Here is a 19,745-nt window from a genome sequence, read left to right as displayed (position 1 = left end):
TAAAGGGGTCCTAATGTCTTTGTTTATTCATTAAACCAGTATTTATCATCCAGAAACATGCCAGACACTGTTCTAGGTACTAAATATATAGCAGGGAACAAAACTAACAAAACACCTGCCCTCAAGGAGCTTGTAACCTGGTGAGAGAGGCAGACAATAAGCAAAATAATAGATAAAAGATATATTTGGCCAAGTGCGGTGGCTCATGCCTATAATCCCAGCACTTTGGGAGGCTGAGGCGGGTGGATGTGTTGGGCCCAAGAGTTAGAAACCAGCCAGACATAGCAAAACCCAGTCTCTACAAAAAATAGAAGAAAATAGCCATCTGTGGTGGCACTCACCTGTCGTCCCAGCTACTTGGGAGGTTGAGGTGGGAGAATTGCTTGAGCCTGGAAGGTCAAGGCTGCAGTGAGCCGAGATCGCACCACTGTACTCCAGCCTGGGCATCAAACTGAGGCTCTGTCCTCCCAAAAAAATAATAAATAATTTTTAAAAAGATACAGTGTGTTAGCGATTGAGAAGTATTAAGGAGAAAAAAATAAAGCAGAGAAGGATAGGATGCATGGAGTTGCAATTTTAGATATCCTGCCCAAAGAAACCTTTTCTGAGAGGGTAACATTTGAAGAGACTGGAGGGGAAGTGAAGGAGCCAGTCCTCCCAGTTGAAAAGGGAGATGAGCAATCCAGGCCCAACAGCAGGAGAACACCAGGCCTGATCAGAGGCAGAACAGGGTCCAGCCCAGCTGGGCAGAGTGAGCGAGGTGAAGGCCAGGGAGCTGCCGGGGGCAGGCCATGCTGGATTTCAGGCTGCTGGGCTTTTATTCTCTGTGAGGGGAGAAGCTAGCAGGCAGCTGGACAGAGTAGGGCTGTGCTCCAGTTTAAGTGGTCACAGGATTGTTCTGGCTGCTGTATTGAGAACGACCTGCAGAGGAGAAGGGAAGGAGCATGAACCCTGTCAGGGGGCTAATGCCATCTTAAAAACATGGTGGTGGCTGCACCAGTCTGCTGGGGTGGAAGGGGTGAGAAGCAAGTAGATTCAGCATGTATTCTGGAAGAAAAGCCAATAGCATTTGCTGGTGGATAGGCTGTGAGGGTGGAAGAGAGAGAGGCGTCAAGGCTGACTCCAGGGCTTTGGACAGCTGGGAGCATGGAATGGCCATTTACAGAGATGGGGAAGAGCTCTGGAAGAACAGGGGATTTTTCCTTTTGGGGGTTTCTCTTTGTGGGCTTGGAAGGAAACTGGATAGGAGAAGCTCAGTTTTTGACATATTAATCATTTTTATCTTCATTGCTCTAAGCCAGTCCAAGAGACATGTTAAATTTGAGATGCCTATTACACATCTAAGAGGCAATGCCAAGTACTTACTCAGATACGAGCTTGGATTTCAGAGGAAAAAGCCAGGCTGAAGATATTAATTTAGAAGCATTAGTGTAATTATAATTTTTAAAGCCATAAGACTAAATAATGCTAAATTAATCCACACTAAATGGTCAATAACAGACGGCAGTTTATATTGTCAATTGTCCCCAAAAAGTCATCTAATTATGAAAATTCAGGCATTAGCCAATGGGCATAGTGAGTATCTTTTTGGGCAAGTACACCCAGCACCCCTGACGTCTCTGTAAAGGCACACATCTCCATCTGGGACCTTGCATAAGCCAGGAGGACAGGCATGCACACAAGCACACATACTTGTCATTTACCCTTAGAGGATGGCAGAGAATCCAGAAAAACAAACACTGACCTTCTGTGGAGAGAGAGTTACCTGGATCTCCCCTGGGACCCTCAAGGATCTCCTGGAGCTGAAAGCGAAACACCCCGAAGCCCCTCTCATTCTGGGTAACACCTCACTGGGTAAGTGATTACCTGGTTCTCATTCAAATCTTAATGCTGGGCTGAACTTTCTGTTCCTTACTCTGGTCTCAGTCCACAGAAACTACTTTTTAGGGATGAAAACTTCTTCCTTTTTAATAAAGCCAGTGGTTCCAAAGTTGAATGTGCATATACCCTGGACCCCAGAGGTGTGGGAGGAAAGTATTAGAGGGTTTTGTTTTGGGTTTTTTGTTTTGTTTTGTTTCTTGTTTTTTTTGAGATAAAGTTTTGCTCTTGTCACCCAGGCTGGAGTGCAGTGACAGAATCTTGGTTCACTGCAACCTCCACCCCTTGCAATTCTCCTGCCTCAGCCTCCCGAGCAGCTGAGACTGCAGGCGCATGCCACCATGTCCATGTAATTTTTGTATTTTTAGTAGAGACAGGTCACCATGTTGGCCAGAATGGTCTGGATCTCTTGACCTCATGATCCGCCTGCCTCGGCCTCCCAAAGTACTAGGATTACAGGTGTGAGCCACTATGCCTGGTATTTTTAATAGAGACAGGGTTTCACCATGTTGGCCAAGCTGATCTCAAACTTCTGACCTCAGGTGATTCACCCACCTTGGCCTCCCAAAGTGCTGGAATTACAAGCATGAGCCACAACATCCTGCCTAGAGGGTTTTTGGTTTTTTTTTTAATCATTTACTTTGTTTCATTCTTGTTTTTGTTAAATATTGAATAAATATAAATTTTGTAAAATATAGAGATATTAACAACATGGTGCACACTCAGTTACCACCCATATCCACTAGAAGAGCACAGACTTTACCAAGAACTTTGAAGACCCCTGTAGGCCCTCCCAAGCCACATCCCCTTTCCTTCCCTTCCTCCTTGAAGGTACTCATTAGCCTGAATATTGTGTCAGTCATTCGCTTCCTTATTTTTATAATTTTACCACATGCAATTGAATCCTTAAACAATATGTTGTTTAGCTCGGCATATTTTTGAACTTCACATAAATGGACTGGAGGGAGAGTCCTGACCTCTGGCTAGAAGTCAGGTTACAAGGTCTCCCACTCCCAATAATAAGAATCTCCGGGTATTATTCTTCTGCAATTTGCTTTTTGTTCAACATACTTGACCTCCGAGGCATCCATGTTGTTGCATGTAGTTTTGCTGTAGTCCATCATATGAACATTGAATAACTTGATATCCATTCTGTTGCTGGAGAACAGCTTGTTTTTGGCATTACAAATATTCTTCTATGCGTCTCCTGGTGACTATGTGCAAGAGTGTTTCAAGAGCATCTTATCCTTTCTATTTCCTGTTTTTATATAGACATAGTACATGCATAAATAGATACATATATATATAAATTTACTTGGCAGGGGTATATAACCACTGCTTTCACACATCTGTACACATTTATTGTCAATCTTTAATGTATCTGAATCTTTTATAAGAAAATTTCAAGGCTGGGCACAGTAGCTCATGCCTATAATCCCAACACTTTGGGAGGCCAAGGTGGGCAAGGGAGTTTGAGACCAGCCTGGCCAACATGGAGAAACTCTGTCTCCACTTAAAAAAAATTTCTGCCAGCCAAGGTGGCTCATGCCTGTAATCCCAGCACTTTGGGAGGCCGAGGTGGCAAATCACGAGGTCAAGAGATCGAGACCATCCTGGTCAACATAGTGAAACCCCATCTCCACTAAAATACAAAAATTAGCTGGGCATGGTGGTGCACACCTGCAGTCCCAGCCACTCAGGAGGCTGAGGCAGGAGAATTGCTTGAACCCAGCAGGCAGAGGTTGCAGTGAGTCAGGATCATGCCACTGCACTCCAGCCTGGGTGCCTGGTGACAGAATGAGACTCTCGTCTCAAAAAAAAAAAAAAAAAGAAAAAAGAAAATTTCAATGCAGAAGAAAAAGGCATTTTCTCTTTCCTAATTGTCTCTAAAATAACTGTCCCTTTCCTAATTGTCTCTACTCTTCAGGACCTGGAATGAAATCTCAAGGGCATTTTCATCCAGTTCTCCTCTCTCCTGCAAGGATCTCTGAGCTGAGTATGGTGACAAAAACAAGTGATGGTGAGGTCAATGAGGTGATCCCTTGCTAAACTAACACTTGCCAAATAACTCAAAGCCTCCTCATCTGTTTGCCTTCTCCTGTATATTTCCAGTTATTCTTTATTTTTTTAAATGAACTTTACCATGAAATTTTACTGTCAAAATCTTTCTGGGGAATAGGAGTATCCAAATAATATTCTTCAAGACCTTGCAGTTACCTGCCTATAAAATGCCATGATGTCCTAGACAATAAATTTGCAATGAGACTGATAGGAAGATAGCAAAAGAGAGCAGATGCTGTCCATCAGTTAGATGATCAATTCCATGGAGAGGAGATGCTTGCAGGGGAAAGTAGGCAAAATGTGGTCTGGCACTCACATGCTACTTGTCTGGTGGGGACAATGGCAAAGGGCCAAGTGAAACAAAGGCTTACTCAGGCAAGCACCCCCCATCCCATACCACACCCTGAAGAGCTCACTAGTGCAAGGTACTGTATCAGGCAAGGCGGAACTCACAGAGGAGGAAGTAAACACACAGACTTGGCACTTGAGATGCATAGCAAACTCTTTAACAAAAGGAACCTTCTTTTGCCCCTTTCTTGATCCCCTGAGATCCTAGTCCTGTGCATACAATATAAGCACTCAGTCAGTGACTGATAAATGAATTAACAGGAAAAAAATGGATGAGCGGGACAGGAACTTGAATGGAATGGAATGGAGTGGTAATGATGACCTCCTTAACGTAGGAAACAGGGTGAGTGACTGAACTGAAAGCTTTAGTCAAGATTGAGCTGTAGGTCACCATGTGTTTGTGGTGGGTCAGTGAGGGCCAGTGGTGGGCAGGGAAAGGGATTCACCATGATGGCATCACTGCTATCCAGGAGTCCTACCTTCCTGGTCGCTAATCATCATCAGCCAAACTAGATTGCACAGCAGATTGGCAGGCCGGATCTTCCCTGGCTTGACCCCACCTGTTTGCAAGGGAGAGGACCCTTCCTTGTTTTGCCCAGCACCAAGGTTTCACAGCTTCAGCCTTGGGACAATTCAGGTGGCATACCTTAATGCTACTTATAAAAACAGGAATGTGCTTAGATTTACCTGGAATCTCGATGTGGGCAGAAGGGAAAGGAGAGGAAGAGGGAATAACAGGATGTGCAGCTGGACACAAAGACCACCTGTCTAAGCAGAAGTGATGGCAGGAAGCCCTGGTCCCACCCTACCCCAGGCATCATTTAGCCCCTTTTGCAAACTTCTCTTTAGTGTCACAACCCTGTCCTCAAACAAATATTAAATAAGAAGATGAAAATAAACGGATTCATTTGAAGGCGGAGAAAGACTTTTCACCATCCTTCCCTGTCTCTGAGCCCCAGTATCGGTCCCTGAGAGGGCCCTCCAGAGCCCAGTTTAATTCCCCATATAACCTACGTCCCTCATCTTACAAATGAGGAAGCCAAGATGCAAGAGGAAAGTAGACTAGCCTGAGGTCCCTAGTCTGGCTGGAGGTGAGGTTACAAGGTCTCCCACTCCCAATTCAGCACTCTTTTGGTTTGGTTTTGTTTTTTGTTTTTGAGATGGAGTGTCACTCTGTCGCCCAGGCTAGAGTGCAGTGGTGCGATCTTGGCTCACTGCAAACTCCATCTCCGGGGTTCATGATTTTCCTGTCTCAGCCTCCTGAGTAGCTGGGACTACAGGCACCTGCCACCATGCCCAGCTAATTTTTGTGTTTTTAATAGAGACATGGTTTTGCCATGTTGGCCAGGTTGTTCTCAAACTCCTGACTTCAGGTGATCCTGTAATCCCAGCATTTTGGGACGCTGAGATAGGCGTGATTACAGGCATGAGCCACCACGCCAGCCAACACTGTTCTTGTTACTGCCATTACACACCTCAGGTCCACTCCACAGCCTGTCCAATTAGCTATGTGAGTTGACTGCTCAGTTTGGTCTCTGCAGCTAAAGCAGAAGCTGAAATAAACAATGCACCTTCCTTTAGGGCTCTTATAAATAAAGCATGAGTACCCTCTAGTGGCTTCCAGGAAAGTTTCCACAATTCTCAAACTTAGATTTCTAAGTCCCAGATGAGTGAAGGACACTGGCGGAGGTGGGGTGCCCTGTAGCCAGATGTGTTCTCCACCAGCATACCCAGGAAATACCTTTTTGCACAGCTGTAATTTTGACTTAAACATTTGTTTAAAGTTTGCATGCTCATCCATATGATGTACATGTTTGGCCCAGTATACATTTGTTTTCTCAAAATCTTCAGTGGGTGCTCCAAAAGGTCATTGCATGTTTATCCCATAGACCCATGAACTCTGAAAAGCATGGAGTTCAAGTGAAATGCCCTTTCTGAGAATCAAAGTTGAAGCTCTTTCCAATTGCATTGGAAGAAAGCTAGATTTTGTGACCAGAGATGGAACAAAATATGAATAGAATCACAATAAGTAGAATGTTCTCAGTATAGCCTGGCAGAAGGTCTGTCATGCCTAGCACAAGGTGAGGTGGTGATGTGAACAATGGAAATGGGATTATTTGGCTTCAAACTGTGTTTGAACTCTTATAAGGATTCAGGCAATAGAGCAGACGGGACACTTCACTCCCTACTGGGGTTGAACTGTCCTTTCCATCTATGTCATATAAGAGGTGGTGATACTGGTCTATGTGATGCTTCTGACCTTAATAGTAATTATGTCTTTGTTTCTGGTTTTTCCTCTACAAATAAGGCTCTAGGTCTTCTCCTTAGGGAGAAGGAATTATATGGGGGGGGGAAAAAAAAGCTTGGATTTCCTACCACTCCTGCAAAAATAAGGCAAGCCAGGACTTTGCAGAAGTTAAAGACCAGGCTCCAGTGAAACCTGTGATAAGGAAGCAACAGACCATCACTGATGGGTCTGGGATGAAATTAGATTCCTTGTTACAGAGTGTATTTTAGGAGACACTAAAACAGAAACAGGGTGAAAACTCGAGGCTGAGACATTCTAGTGGGGAGGGATAGTTTAGATGTGTTTAGCATAAGGATAACAAGCAGCAGCTCATGGTTCCCTCATCAGCTAGATTAGCTGAAATTACTGAGGCAGCGGGGTATTGAATGAGTATGCTGGCAAGGTGGGGGAGGTGTCATGCCAAGTACATTCTTAATATTGATAAAATACAGCTGTGTAGGAGGGTGAACTATTCTCATAGATTCGTCAACGAGAGATAAATCAAAGCCCAACCTGATAAAAACAGACTAATTGCAATTAGAAACAGCCGAGCTAGTAATGTCAAATCACTTTACGTTAGCGTTTCATTCTGCAAACCCCAGAGTGTGAAGGATTCATTTTGAAAAGCTGCCTAACTCATCTCCTGATGGTTTGGGTGGCTCCTTCACTTTTGAAGACTGATTTGAACTCTTTATTCCTGACTAAAGAAAAACCCAGAAACTCATGCTAATATCCTGCCAATCCTCACAAGTATGGCTCCAAAGGTGGTTGAAATTTTGAATTATTTCCTTGCCAGTTAGGAAATAACACTACTTCAATCCTGCTAGATGCTCTCCCATTACTTCACTTGACACTTCTCTGGAGCCCCCAACTTCCTCACACCCAGTAACACTCAACACAAATGGCTGGGGCAGCTTTTTGCATGGGCCAATTGACCAGTGCCCCTCACAAAACTGATTGTTGAAGATTTTGAGTATCAGGTGCAAAACCTGAAATCCAAACATTTCTGATTTTAGATAATGACCTGGGGAATTGAATGACCTTTGCCTTATTGTAATGCCATTTGATTTATCCCCCTTAATCACAAAACAACTTTGCATAGCTTCACAATGATCAGTCAGGAGGGGGTCATGGAAAATTCTAGTAAGGTCTGCCACCTGCAAGTTTTTACTGTCATTTCTTCGCTCTTGTCTCTATTTCCTTGTGCCTATCCAAAGAAGAGTGTGGACCAGCCCAGGAGATCTCACCCTGGCTTTGTAGAAACACCTGGAAGCCTTTTTAAAAGCTGCAGAGATTCAGGCTGGGCATGGTGGCACATGCCTGTAATCTCAGCACTTTGGGAGGCCAAGGTGGGCAGATCACTTGAGGTCAGGAGTTCAACAGCACCCTGACCAACATGATGAAACACTGTCTCTATTAAAAATGCAAAATTGGGCCAGGTACGGTGGTTCACACCTGTAATCCCAGCACTTTAGGAGGTTGAGACTGGCAGATTATATGAGGTTATGAATTCGAGACCAGCCTGATCAATATGGCGAAATCCCCTCTCTACTGAAAATACAAAATTAGCGGGACGTGGTGGCACATGCCTATAATCCCAGCTACTCAGGAGGCTGAGGCAGGAGAATCACTTGAACCCGGTTGTGATGAGCCGAGATCGAGCCATTGCACTCCAGCCTGGGCAACGAGAGCAAAACTCCATCTCAAAAAAAAAAAATACAAAATTAGGCAGGCATGGTTGCAGGCACCTATAATTCCCCCTACTTGGGAAGCTGAGGCACGAGAACCACTTGAACCCTGGAGGTAGAGGTTGCAGTGAGCCGAGATTGCACCGCTGCACTCCACCCTGGGCAACAGAGTGAGACTCTGTTTTAAAAAGAAAAAAGCAGCAGAGATTCTAATTTAATTAATCTGGGAGTGGGGCATCTGTGCTGTGTCTCGGTTCCCAGTGATTCTCTGTGAACCAATGTGAATACTCAATGCACTGGCCAAACACTGAGGCCCTGCTGTCATGATTACAATTCAGCTGCTCCTCTTATGTCACCAGTAAAAACAAGTTGCTTTCCAGGACTGACAATAGGTGCTGGCTGCAGCCTGGCCCAGATGCAGGCCATCTTGGCTGAGAGGATATCTGAGCTCCCAGAGGAGAAAACACAGACATACCGAGCCCTCCTAAAGCACCTGAGGATTCTGGCAGGCCAGCAGATCCGGAATATGGCAGTAAGTTCCCTGGTGTCGATCACTGGGCACACCACACTTATTTCTGAACCTCACTGAAATGTTGGACCATGCAGTGGCAGAATCAGTATGCAAAAAGGTCTCAGCAGATTGAAGCAACAGGCACAGTAAATATTTAAAATTAATAAACAGCATTTAATAAAAGTATTTAAGAAAGAACCATAGGCTGGGTGCAGTGGCTAACGCCTGTAATCTCAGCACTTTGGGAGGCCAAGGCAGGTGGATCACTTGAGGTCAGGAGTTCAAGACCAGCCTGGCCAATATGGTGAAACTGGGCATGGTGGCACATGACTGTAATTCCAGCTCCTCGGGAGGCTGAGGTGGGAGGATTGCTTGAACCCAGGAGGTAGAGGTTGCAGTGAGCAGAGATCACGGCGCTGCACTCCAGCCTGGGCAACAGAGCAAGACTTCATCTCAAAAAAAAAAAAACAGATGAGCTCTAAGTCAAGCTCAATGGAGTGGCTAAGCAGCATCACAGATGAGAAAAGAATGTCATGGTTTTGCTAATTTCATGACAAGCTTGTCCAAGAACCTAATTTAGTCTTAGGCTGCATTAACAAAAATAGAGTATCTAAAACAAGGAGGGTAGCCTTTTCTAGTCTAGACTGTTCAAACCACCTCTGGAGAAAGATGCTCAGATCTGGGAGGCATACTTGAAGGTCTGGTTGATTTTGACCTCAAAAGAAAGTAAAAGAGACACAGTTAGGTTTTTGAAACATATATGCTCCTTTCCCTACATACCCTAAATTGTATAGCAGAAATCCTTTGGGATATGGAAAATCAGGGAGGGAATGTTTCCTTTGAAACAGCTCAAGTGATTCCAAAATGTTCTGTCTCCAGTCAGGAACTCTGAAGAGGTACACTGGAGCCTAGTGAGGAGAAGGTGGTAGGAGAATGAGGGGTTGGAAACCACCCGAAAAAGAGGACTAGAGGTGGGAGAACAGGCAAAGGGAACATGAGAGCTGCCTTGGACTCTGTCTAGACTCCTGAGGTCCAATGTGTTATTACATATGATCGCAGAGAGTAGAAGAATAACTGACAGATGAGGGTCCAGGGAGGCAGATGTCAGCTCAGGGGAAACAAAAGAACTGTAAAATGGAGCTTCTCATAGAGGAATGGGAGTTTCCTGTTCCCACCTGTGTCCCAGCCCAGACCACAGCAACTGGGAGGTCACCGTAGATTCCCTCCCTGTGCTGGGAGGAAAATCTCCAATCGAACGGACAGTCATTTCCCTCCTAAGTTCTGAAATGCTGCAGGCCCCCTCAGATCTGAGTGAGGTCTCCCAAAAAAGAGTGAAATGGCAATTCAATTATCTGTCCAACAGTGTGGATGCCTCAGAACACTGACACAGCCCACATGAAGTCTGGCCATTTCCGAAGCCCACAGAGATGAGGTTGAGATCCTGTGCACCAAGGCAAGATGGCACCTTTGTAGCCGACACCATGGCCATCTTCACTGTGGCCAGTGCTGAGTGGGGTGGCTCAGAATAGGCTGCTGAGCCTCCCTACTTGGATCTGAATCCCAGGCCTGTCCCTTCCTAGCTGGGGACGTTGGTCAGGTTTCACAATTTCTCTGTGCTTCAATGTCTTCATCTGTAAAATAGGGATAACAACATCCACCTCACTGGGTTGTGGTGTCAGGGGTTAGACAGCATGTGGAACACACTGGTGTTAGGTAAATGCTAGGCACTCTCGAGACCTCTTCCCATCCCAAGGAGCCCGTGGGAGGGGCCCTCCTCAACAAGCTGAACCCATGCCCTCCACGAAAGAGACTGAACTGAGTGAGATTCCTCTTGACCCTTTCACGGCCACTTAGAGGACCCTCAGCAGGTGCCTTCAGGGTAGAGAATCTGAGAGACAGAATAACTGAGCTGTAACTCTCTCTCCTTAGTCCTTAGGGGGGCATGTGATGAGCCGGCATTGCTATTCGGACCTGAATCCAATTCTTGCTGTGGGCAATTCTACCCTCAATCTGATTTCAGCAGGTAAGTTGCCTCCAGACACTCTCAGATTTCTTGCCTTTTTCATTTATTCTTTTAAGGAATTGCTTTAAGTCAGGGCCCAAGTCTCTAGGTCTCACTTCACCATGGAGAGCCCAGCTCATGAGGGAAGGTGCACTGAGGCAAAGGGCAGCTGGTGTTCCCTTCTGACACCACACACATGCACACACACAACCTGGGACCACACAGTGAGCTCACATGTTCATCCACGTGTCTTGCTTGACCTGTAAACACCAGAAGTGGTGTGCTTCTGGTGTTTACAGCTTAGAGGCCAAGCTGAGGGTGCGGTTGTAGTGTGTACCCTCCCTGTGGGCCGAGGGACTGCTCCCTGCTCCCTCCTCCTCATCTTGGGCTCCCTCCACCATCAAACAGTCCGAGGCCTCTCCATAGTGCTCTTGAAGCTGCCTCCTTGCCCCCCAGTTGCTGTGTAAGAAGCCACAAGCTGGTGAGGACACACAGTGGACATCCACACAGGTCATTGTGGGTCCCCTGGGGAAGGGGTAGGCAGTGATTGATTTTAATTGCTAGCTGAGAGGAACAGGAACGGTCCCTTAGGGTGGCGGCTCACTAAATCTCCCTTTCATCTCCCCAAGCGCCTAGCACACTCACACTGCCCCCACCTGCCACCCGGATGTTAACACTCCCTTGACTGGATGCAACTACGTGCCAGGCTGTGCTGGGGTGTTGGTCATTACTGTTGGCTGAAGGTCTCTGCTTTCCCAGCTCAGCTAGAGCCATCTCCACCCAGAGCGCAGCCCCGGCTCCAGCAAAGGCAGTAGATCAGCTCACTGGCCCAGCAGCAGGGAGGGGCCAGGCAGAGATCTGCCATGGGAGCCTCCTTTGGGGCACCCCTGCCTCCTCAGGAACATACCTACATTCCAACCACCATAGCACTCACTGTGCCAGGGATCAAACCCATGTCACAGTCCCCAGCCCATGGTTTGATCTCCTCACTGCACTCCTGTGGGCCAGAGGGCACAGCTGTGGTCACTAAGCAGGGACAACTGGGCTAGAAGGAGGTTTTGGAATTTTTCACTTCGTTTTAAAGGTGTAAGTGTCTGTCTCAGGAGAGCTGAAAAGAGCAGGAAGAACAAAAGGCCAAGTCAGTGGTTTGAACGGAATTGAATAGTTAAAAGTACAAGCAAACCATGTGTTGGCTTAAAGTTGTTGACTTAACAAGTGTTCTTAAGTGATCATACGCACTGAACAGGTTCTATTTAGTTAACCACAAGCCCAGCAAGCCTTCGAAGCAGAGGGGACCCCAGTTCACATGGCCCACATGCTGATGAGAGAATAGTAATGTCATGAAGGTGCCACTGCCTGGGACCACATAAGGGGACCCTGTGACTTTACCGTGGACTCAGACCTCTGCCTTGCTCTGTGCAGGGGAAGCTGGCCTTTCCTTCTCCACTGCTGACATTTAAAAGAACAGGATAAGCTTGCTCTCCGTGTTGTGACTGTGCAGAAATATCATTCTCTTCCACAGAAGGCACGCGGCAGATTCCTCTAAATGAACATTTTCTTGCTGGGTTGGCAAGTGCAGACGTTGAGCCAGAGGAAATTTTGGAATCTGTGCATATCCCGCACTCTCAAAAGGTCAGAATTCCGCTGGTTGCTTTTGAGGGTGGTTTTTCCTTTTTCATAACAGAGTCCAGTCATCTTTAGAAATCTAAAAACAGATGGAAAGAAAATAACTCTGCCCTGCAAACCTGTTTCCTGTCCAACTGCAGACTGGGCCAGCACCAAGGCCCTCCGACAGCCAAGAGCAGCCAGCTCTGGGTGTGGATGTGGGGCTGTTGTTTTAGCTGCAGGGTGGAGCCTGCTGAGGGCCCGTGGTCACACTGCCATGCCCCTCATGTCCACAAGTTCAAGCTCTCTGGCTGTGGCATGGAGTGTCTCTAACTGACCCACAGGGAGATGGGGGCTAGGCTTTAGCTGCCCCACACCCACTCAAGCCAATAGCTCACGGGAGCATGGGGGCCTCTAGATGTTTGCTAACTCAGAATCCCTGCGGCTGATATGGCTACTCAGCCGGTTATAGGGTTGACCCTCTGTCCTCACTGCCTGCTCCCTGTGCCTCTGCCAGAGCAGTACTTGAATCCAAGTGGATAGTCTTCCCAGAGAGAGGCATTGCAACACACACACACACACACACACACACACACACACACACACACACATTCAGCTCAGACACACACACCCCAGCTCAGCCCCCAAAGTCCCAGAGAGGAGCAGCCAAGACTCTGGGGCACCAGAATGATGAGGATGGCCCGCTCCCCATCCGGGGCCTTCTGCTACAGTAGTACTGTTCTTCTACAGGGGCATTGGTCGTTACTGTTGGCTGAAGGTCTCTGCTTTCCCAACTCAGCCAGAGCCATCTCCACTTGGAGCATGGCCCCAGCTCCAGCAAGGGCAATAGATCAGCTTGCTGGCTCAGCAGCAGGGAGGGGACCAGGCAGAGATCAACAGTCGGGGGGGCTCCTTTGGAGCACCCTGCCTCCCACGACCATACCTACATTCCAACCAGCACAGCGCTGACTGTGCCAGGTATCTTGTTAGATTGTGTCTATGTGATTAATTAGTGGCACCAAAAGCCGGGGGCAGCCCGCTTACGAAGGGAGTCATAAGCTATGCTTTCAGCCATGTGTGATCTTCGTTAGTTTTTCCTTTGGAATGGAAACTTTGAAATGTGTTCCCATTTAAATCCATGAAAAGGCAGCAGACGGAAAAACAAGCCCACTCACATGTGCACCTTTGGTGGCGGCACAAATGGAAATACACAAAGGGGCACAGGCTGTCTTCCTGGGCCCCACCTTGGCTCACCAAAGGTCATGGTGCCAAGGGATCAGCTGGGACAGCCATCACCTCTTGACTCTTCCTCCTGAGACAAGATTCCCTATCCACTGTTGGAAAGCTTTGTTTGGCTCCCTTTTGTGCTTTGCCAAGTGGAAAAGCGATTGTTTCTGCAAGCCAAGCAATGTGGTGGGTCTCCTTTGTACTTCTAGCAAATCACCTTTAAAACCCCTGTGTTAGGAGGGCTCCTCCACCGTCATGGGGAAAAGGTTCTGAAGACTGGAGGGAGTGGACTCTGGAAATACGAGCACGTGGACAGGTATCCAGGGGCAAGTTTCCACAGCATCCTGTGCGGAGGCATCCCGGCCTCCGAGGGAGATTTTGCGGTGGTCCCTGTTCCTTGAGGGCGTCCAAAGCCTTGAGAGTGGACCTTAGGGAGACTTTGTTGTCACTTTGAATGAGAAAGAAGCCAAGGTGTCCTCTAATTGTGCCAACTGTCTTTGGTGTCTTGTTAAATTGAGTCTAAGTGATTAATTAGTGGCACCAAGAGGCATAAACCACGTTCTTAGTTTTGACATATCGGATAACCCCAAATGGTTTTTGTCTCCACAGTGGGAATTTGTGTCCGCCTTCCGACAGGCTCAGTGCCAGCAGAATGCCTTGCCCCACGTGAATGCCGGCATGCGAGTCCTTTTCAAAGGAGGCACAGACAGCATTGAGGACCTGCACATTGCCTATGGAGGAGTGGGGACTGCCACCATCAGTGCACACAGATTCTGCCAGCAGCTCCTCGGGAGGTAAGCCAAGAGCCCGCACCCCGAGGGGGAAGCTTGCTGTTAAATGAAACGAGTGGAGATCTGGCTCTGGCAAGCGTCAGTAAAGCCCTGGGAAGATGGAAACTCTTACATGAAAATCACTGCTGGTTCTTTCTGTCATTTTGCTGAATGAATTAAATCTTGTTTGACTTTGATTAATTGGATGCCACTCTTTGGATGAGGTATACAACAAAAATGGCCTGGCCTGAGTTCAGCCAGCAGGCGATTTTTTCCCATCTGCCCTCGTCCTCTTACACAGATCAACAGCCTAGCCGGCCTGGTGCCATGGCTCATGCCTATAATCCCAGCAATGTGGGAGGCCAAGGTAGGAGGAATGCTTGAGCTTAGGAGTTCAAAACCAGCCTGGGCAACAAAATGAGACCCCCCAACTCTACAAAAAAATTAAAAATTATTTAGCTGAGCATGGTAGCATGCACCTGTAGTCCCAGCTACTCAGGAGGCTGAGACAAGAGGATCACTTGAACCCTGGAAATGGAGGCGGTAGTGAGTAGTGATCATGCCATTGCACTCCAACCTAGGTGACAGAGCAAGACTAATTTTTGTGTTTTTAGTACAGACGTGTTCCACCATGTTGCCCAAGCTGGTCTCAAACTCCTGGGCTCAAGCAATCCAGCCACCTCGACCTCCCGAAGTGCTGGGATTACACCGTGCCCAGCCTGGTCTGCTTATGTAATACCTGGTTCTAGCATGTCTGGCTCTGGAATGTGTTCATGGTCAAGTTGCAATGGAACAGTTCCCATTCTTACCCTGCCATGACCCTTGGGCCACTCGATGCAGCTTCCCCAGGACTTGGTTTCCCTAAGCAGCTTGATTATGTGATTTCTGACTTTCCGGAAAACACTCTGGGATCTCTAAGAGGTCATCATCCAATATCTAGCACATGCCATGTGACTGAGACTGCCGTTTAACCGATTCCGTCCTGCCTCTGACCCTCCCAGGCGCTGGAATGAGCTGATGCTGGATGAGGCTTGCAAGCTGCTGCTGGATGAAGTCTCGCTCCCAGGCTCAGCCCGAGGTGGCCGGGTGGAATTCAAGAGGACCCTAGTCGTCAGCTTCCTCTTCAAATTCTACCTAGAAGTTCTGCAGGAACTGAAGAAGCTGGTGAAGTTATTCTCTGCCTCCGGGTGCTCTTGTGTGTTCACTGGCTGGGGCTGCTGATACAAAGTACCACAGCCTAGGTGACCTGAACAGTGGGAACATGTTCCCTCACAGCTCTGGAGGCTGGAAGTCCTAAACCAAGGTGTCAGCAGGCCTGGTTCCCTCTGAGGGCTGTGCAGGAGACTCTGCCCCCTGCCTCTGCCCTAGCTCCTGCTGGTTTGCTGGCAATCTTGGGCACTCCTTAGCTTTTAGAAGCATCATCCTGATCTCTGCCTTTACGTGAAGTTCTCCTGTGGCACATCTGTGTCCCAATTTCCCCTTCTCGCAAGGACATCAGTCATATGGGATTAGGGCCCATCCTAACTACCTCATTTTAACTTGATTACCTCCGTAGCAAAGGCTCTTCCTTATTTGGATAAGGCCACATTCTGAAGAAATGGGGCTGGAGTACTGAAACTTCAACATAGACATTTAGAACAGACACCGTTTGGCCCATAGCGTCTGGCTCTTATGTGCTCCTTGCACCCATAAGCTCACAGCTTTCCCACCACTTTGGCAAACTGTCTCGTGCAAAGCCTGCTCCATTACCTGTCACCTGCTCTATTCAGGCCTTGTCTGTACCCAGCAGGCCCTCCTCCTGGGACCCAGCCTGGAAGGGCTACATGAGGCTCATGATGCCAGACTCTGCAGTCTGCAAATGTTGACTGCATGCCCTAAACATTGAAACACTGTGGGGTCCCTGTTGCCAGTGTGCAATTTTTTTCTTTTAAAATCAACTTTATTGAAGTGTAATTTACACATCATAAAATGCACCTATTTTAATTCAGTGCATGTTGACAAATGTTTATATCTGTTGTTGGAAATAGATGCTTGGTGTCACAAAGAAAAATTAGCACTGAGACAAAGGATTTTTTCAGAAATGCAATTTTTACTTTCTGGACTGCAGGAAGGGTACTCTTGCTAGCCATTTTGCCACAAGAGTACAAAGAACAAAAGAAAACAGACATATCCCTTACGCATTTGTGGTCGTCCTTACTGCTGCGTCTGATCTCCATTGGCTGGAGCCAGACCCCACAATCTAAACTGAAACTTGATTGGTTAACAACTTAAAACTTTTCTAAACAGGTAAAAGCAGTGGGGAGCTGGGACATGCCTGTGAGCACGTCCGGTACAGATATCTTGGTTAAAGTACAAGGACATAGAATGTACTACATGCCATGCTTACTACATGCCTGTAAGCATGGCATGTCTAACAGCTACATAGGATAGGGCTTCCCAAAGAGTTATTAGCACACTTATTATTTATTCTTTAATAAAAAAGGAAACTTTAAAAAGGAATTTTTCTAATTCCCACATCTGTGTAGCTACCATGTCAAATTTTCCATTATTCCAAAAAATGTCCTGTGCCCCTTGTGTCACCATCTTACCCCTGGCCCAGGCAACCACTAATCACTTCGGTGGCACTAGAGATTCATTTTGCCTATTCTTTAGTTTTATGATCAATATGAAATAATAAAATTTTATTTTTCAAAACAACCAAAACTGCCCAGGCCTGGTGGCTCACACCTGTAATCCCAGCACTTTGAGAGGCCAAGGCAGGCTTGGGCCCAGTAGTTAGAGACCAGTCTGGGCAACATAGGAGAACCCCATCTTTACACATCTTTACAAGAAATAGAAAAATTAGCTGGGTGGCACATGTCTGTAGACTCAGCTACTTGGAGGCTGAGGTGGAAGGATCTCTTGAGCCTGGGAGGTTGAGGCTGCAGTGAGCCATGTTTATACCACTGCACTCTAGCCTAAGCAACAGAGCAAGAGCCTGTATCAAAAAAAAAAAAAAAAAAAAAAGCCAAAAACTGATGTATATGCTAATATTTAAATAACTTTCTAGATTTTTCTGATTGTAAACTTTTAGAATAAGCTAAGCAAAGCAAAACATATTCTTTCTCTCTCTCTCTCTTTCTCTCTCTCTGTCTCTCTCCACCCACTCCCCGACCATGATTACAACTCTCACCCTACCTTGTACTCCTTATTCCCAACCACGCCTCGCACCAGCAGTGCACTGTTCTAAGGGATCTGATTTTCATGGACTCAGATGAAGACCCTCACCAACCATGCTCACCAGGATAATCCTTGCTGCCATTTAATTTCTGCATCAAGACACTTGACAAGTTTCCGTGACACCCAGAGCAGCTTCCTCACCTCTTCTGCTCTCCCCGGAGAGTTGAGTTCCTGAGAAAAGCAATCTGGCTTTGAGTCCTTTTGTGTGCAATGGATGCCTGCTTATTCTGGGATGGCTTACCTAGCCCATTTTCCTTGCTCCTCCTCCTGCCTCCGCCCCTGCTCGCTGGCAGGCCTCCCCCTCCTCAGAGTGGCTTGAGGGTCAGATTCCAAGCAGTCAGTCTAGGTCCTCGTTATGTGGAGGGAGGAGGGAGCCCTTCCAGGCAAGAAACATTCATAAAACATGAAGCCAGGACAGGTAGCATGCAGACTACGCCGGATACATTAGCCAAGTCACTTTCACATAAGCCAAAGCCCAGTTTAACTGTACTTAACCATCTTGTCTTTATTGTTTTGAATCATCTTTCAGGACGGCCGTTATTCTGAAATTTCAGAAGGATTCTTAAGTGCTCTAGAAGATTTCCCAGTCGCAATACCCCAGGGAGTCCAAACGTACCAGGTCAGTGAGTTTAATTAAACTGAAACCTGCAAACTAGAGCTGTGCTGAACCAACAACCTTTTCAGAACTGTGGTTTTCAGGTCTGACATTCTAGTCGTTGCCAGCTAAGTCCGTGTCAGGGAGACACTGGAATGTGAGGTCAGGCCCAAGCTGCTGCTAGATGAACTCAAGGCTGAACAGTCTGATCATTATAGTCTCTTCAAAGTGATATTCTTTGGGCATTTGTTTGATATTTACTCAGAAAAGCAGCTGAGCCAGAAAGTTCAGCCCCCGTCCCTGATAGCCAATGTTTAATCTCCAGTCAGCAAACAAGAGCCCTGCAAGTGACTGAACTCACTCTTCTGGGAGGACAGTTTAGAAATTATGGATTCTTGCTACTTCACGACCCATCTCCCACACCACCTACACACACGCACACACACACGCACACACACACATGCACACATGCACACGCAGACACATGCATGCACACGTGTGCACGTGCACACACATGCAAACGCACACACATGCACGCGCACACACACACGCAGAGCTTACCTGAAAGGAGCTCCAGAACAAACACTTTCTCCATCTCCTTATAGCCTAGCGATGTTTTTGTGCCACTCCCATGGGCAGCCAGGATACCTTATTCTGGATCTGGGGGGACTCTTGCCATCCCCAAAACCCTGTGCCAGGGGCCCCAGTCAAGTCCATACTTGGCCTTCTGGCTTGGATTTTGGCAGCCTACCTTGGGAACTATATCACTTTAGGCCCCATCCTCATGAGGACAGTGGACAGGTTGATCATTGGAAAGGTGAGGAGGCAGCAAGACCCCTGAATGCCTGAAGAGGGGTACAGAGTACCACTAGGGAAAATAAGAGCCAGAATAAGCTGGGGTGACCCTTCACCTACTTCATCATTTATTGCCACATAACTGAAATGACAATTCGCTGTTCTACTGGCATCATTAATGTGTCACTCATCATCTGAACCACCCCAGTGTTTGTCATCCGAGGGTGACCGTCCAGTGTCTCAATCCTAGCTCATGAGTGTTGGTGATAGGCGAGGCCACTCCTGAAAATTAAAGGCTTCCTGGGCAACTCTTGTCTTCCTCTGTAGAGTGTGGATCCTCACCAGCCTCTCCAAGACCCAGTTGGACGCCCCATCATGCACCTGTCAGGTCTTAAACATGCCACTGGGGAAGCCATTTTTTGTGATGACATTCCTATGGTGGATAAAGAACTTTTCATGGCTTTGGTGACTAGTAACAGGGCTCACGCAAAAATTATGTAAGTAAACAAAGAGCTTTCAAGAACCTTTTAAAAGCACACCTGGGGATCCCCTCAGAGGAATGCGCCCATGTTCTTGCCATGTCCTGAACCTAAAGAACCTAAAATGGAAAGAATAAAGAAAAGGTTGTCAGCTCCAGGAGGGAGGGAGAGCATCTAGAAATAAGCGTCATGGAGAGCGAATAAAAATCACTGGCCAGGTGCAGTGGCTCAAGCCTGTGATCCCAGAACTTTGGGAGATCAAGGTGGGTGGATCACCTGA

The 19,745-nt window shown here is 47.1% G+C and overlaps 1 protein-coding gene across 1 annotated transcript in view; it reads left to right on the top strand.

Moving 5' to 3' along the window:
• AOX2 (aldehyde oxidase 2) overlaps positions 1 to 19,745 on the top strand; it is a 78,644-nt gene that overhangs the window by 16,125 nt on the left and 42,774 nt on the right. Inside the window, exons 9-17 of the mRNA NM_001302930.1 lie at positions 1,710 to 1,854; positions 3,806 to 3,898; positions 8,643 to 8,794; positions 10,703 to 10,796; positions 12,298 to 12,407; positions 14,217 to 14,401; positions 15,379 to 15,574; positions 18,126 to 18,215; positions 19,314 to 19,483. Coding sequence (NP_001289859.1) covers positions 1,710 to 1,854; positions 3,806 to 3,898; positions 8,643 to 8,794; positions 10,703 to 10,796; positions 12,298 to 12,407; positions 14,217 to 14,401; positions 15,379 to 15,574; positions 18,126 to 18,215; positions 19,314 to 19,483 — 1,235 coding nt within the window. The remainder of the gene's footprint in view (positions 1 to 1,709; positions 1,855 to 3,805; positions 3,899 to 8,642; positions 8,795 to 10,702; positions 10,797 to 12,297; positions 12,408 to 14,216; positions 14,402 to 15,378; positions 15,575 to 18,125; positions 18,216 to 19,313; positions 19,484 to 19,745) is intronic.

The sequence above is a fragment of the Saimiri boliviensis genome, chromosome 5 (genome assembly GCF_048565385.1).
Source record: "Saimiri boliviensis isolate mSaiBol1 chromosome 5, mSaiBol1.pri, whole genome shotgun sequence".
NCBI classification, from domain to species: domain Eukaryota; kingdom Metazoa; phylum Chordata; class Mammalia; order Primates; family Cebidae; genus Saimiri; species Saimiri boliviensis.
This window is presented reverse-complemented; position numbering and strand designations above follow the sequence as displayed.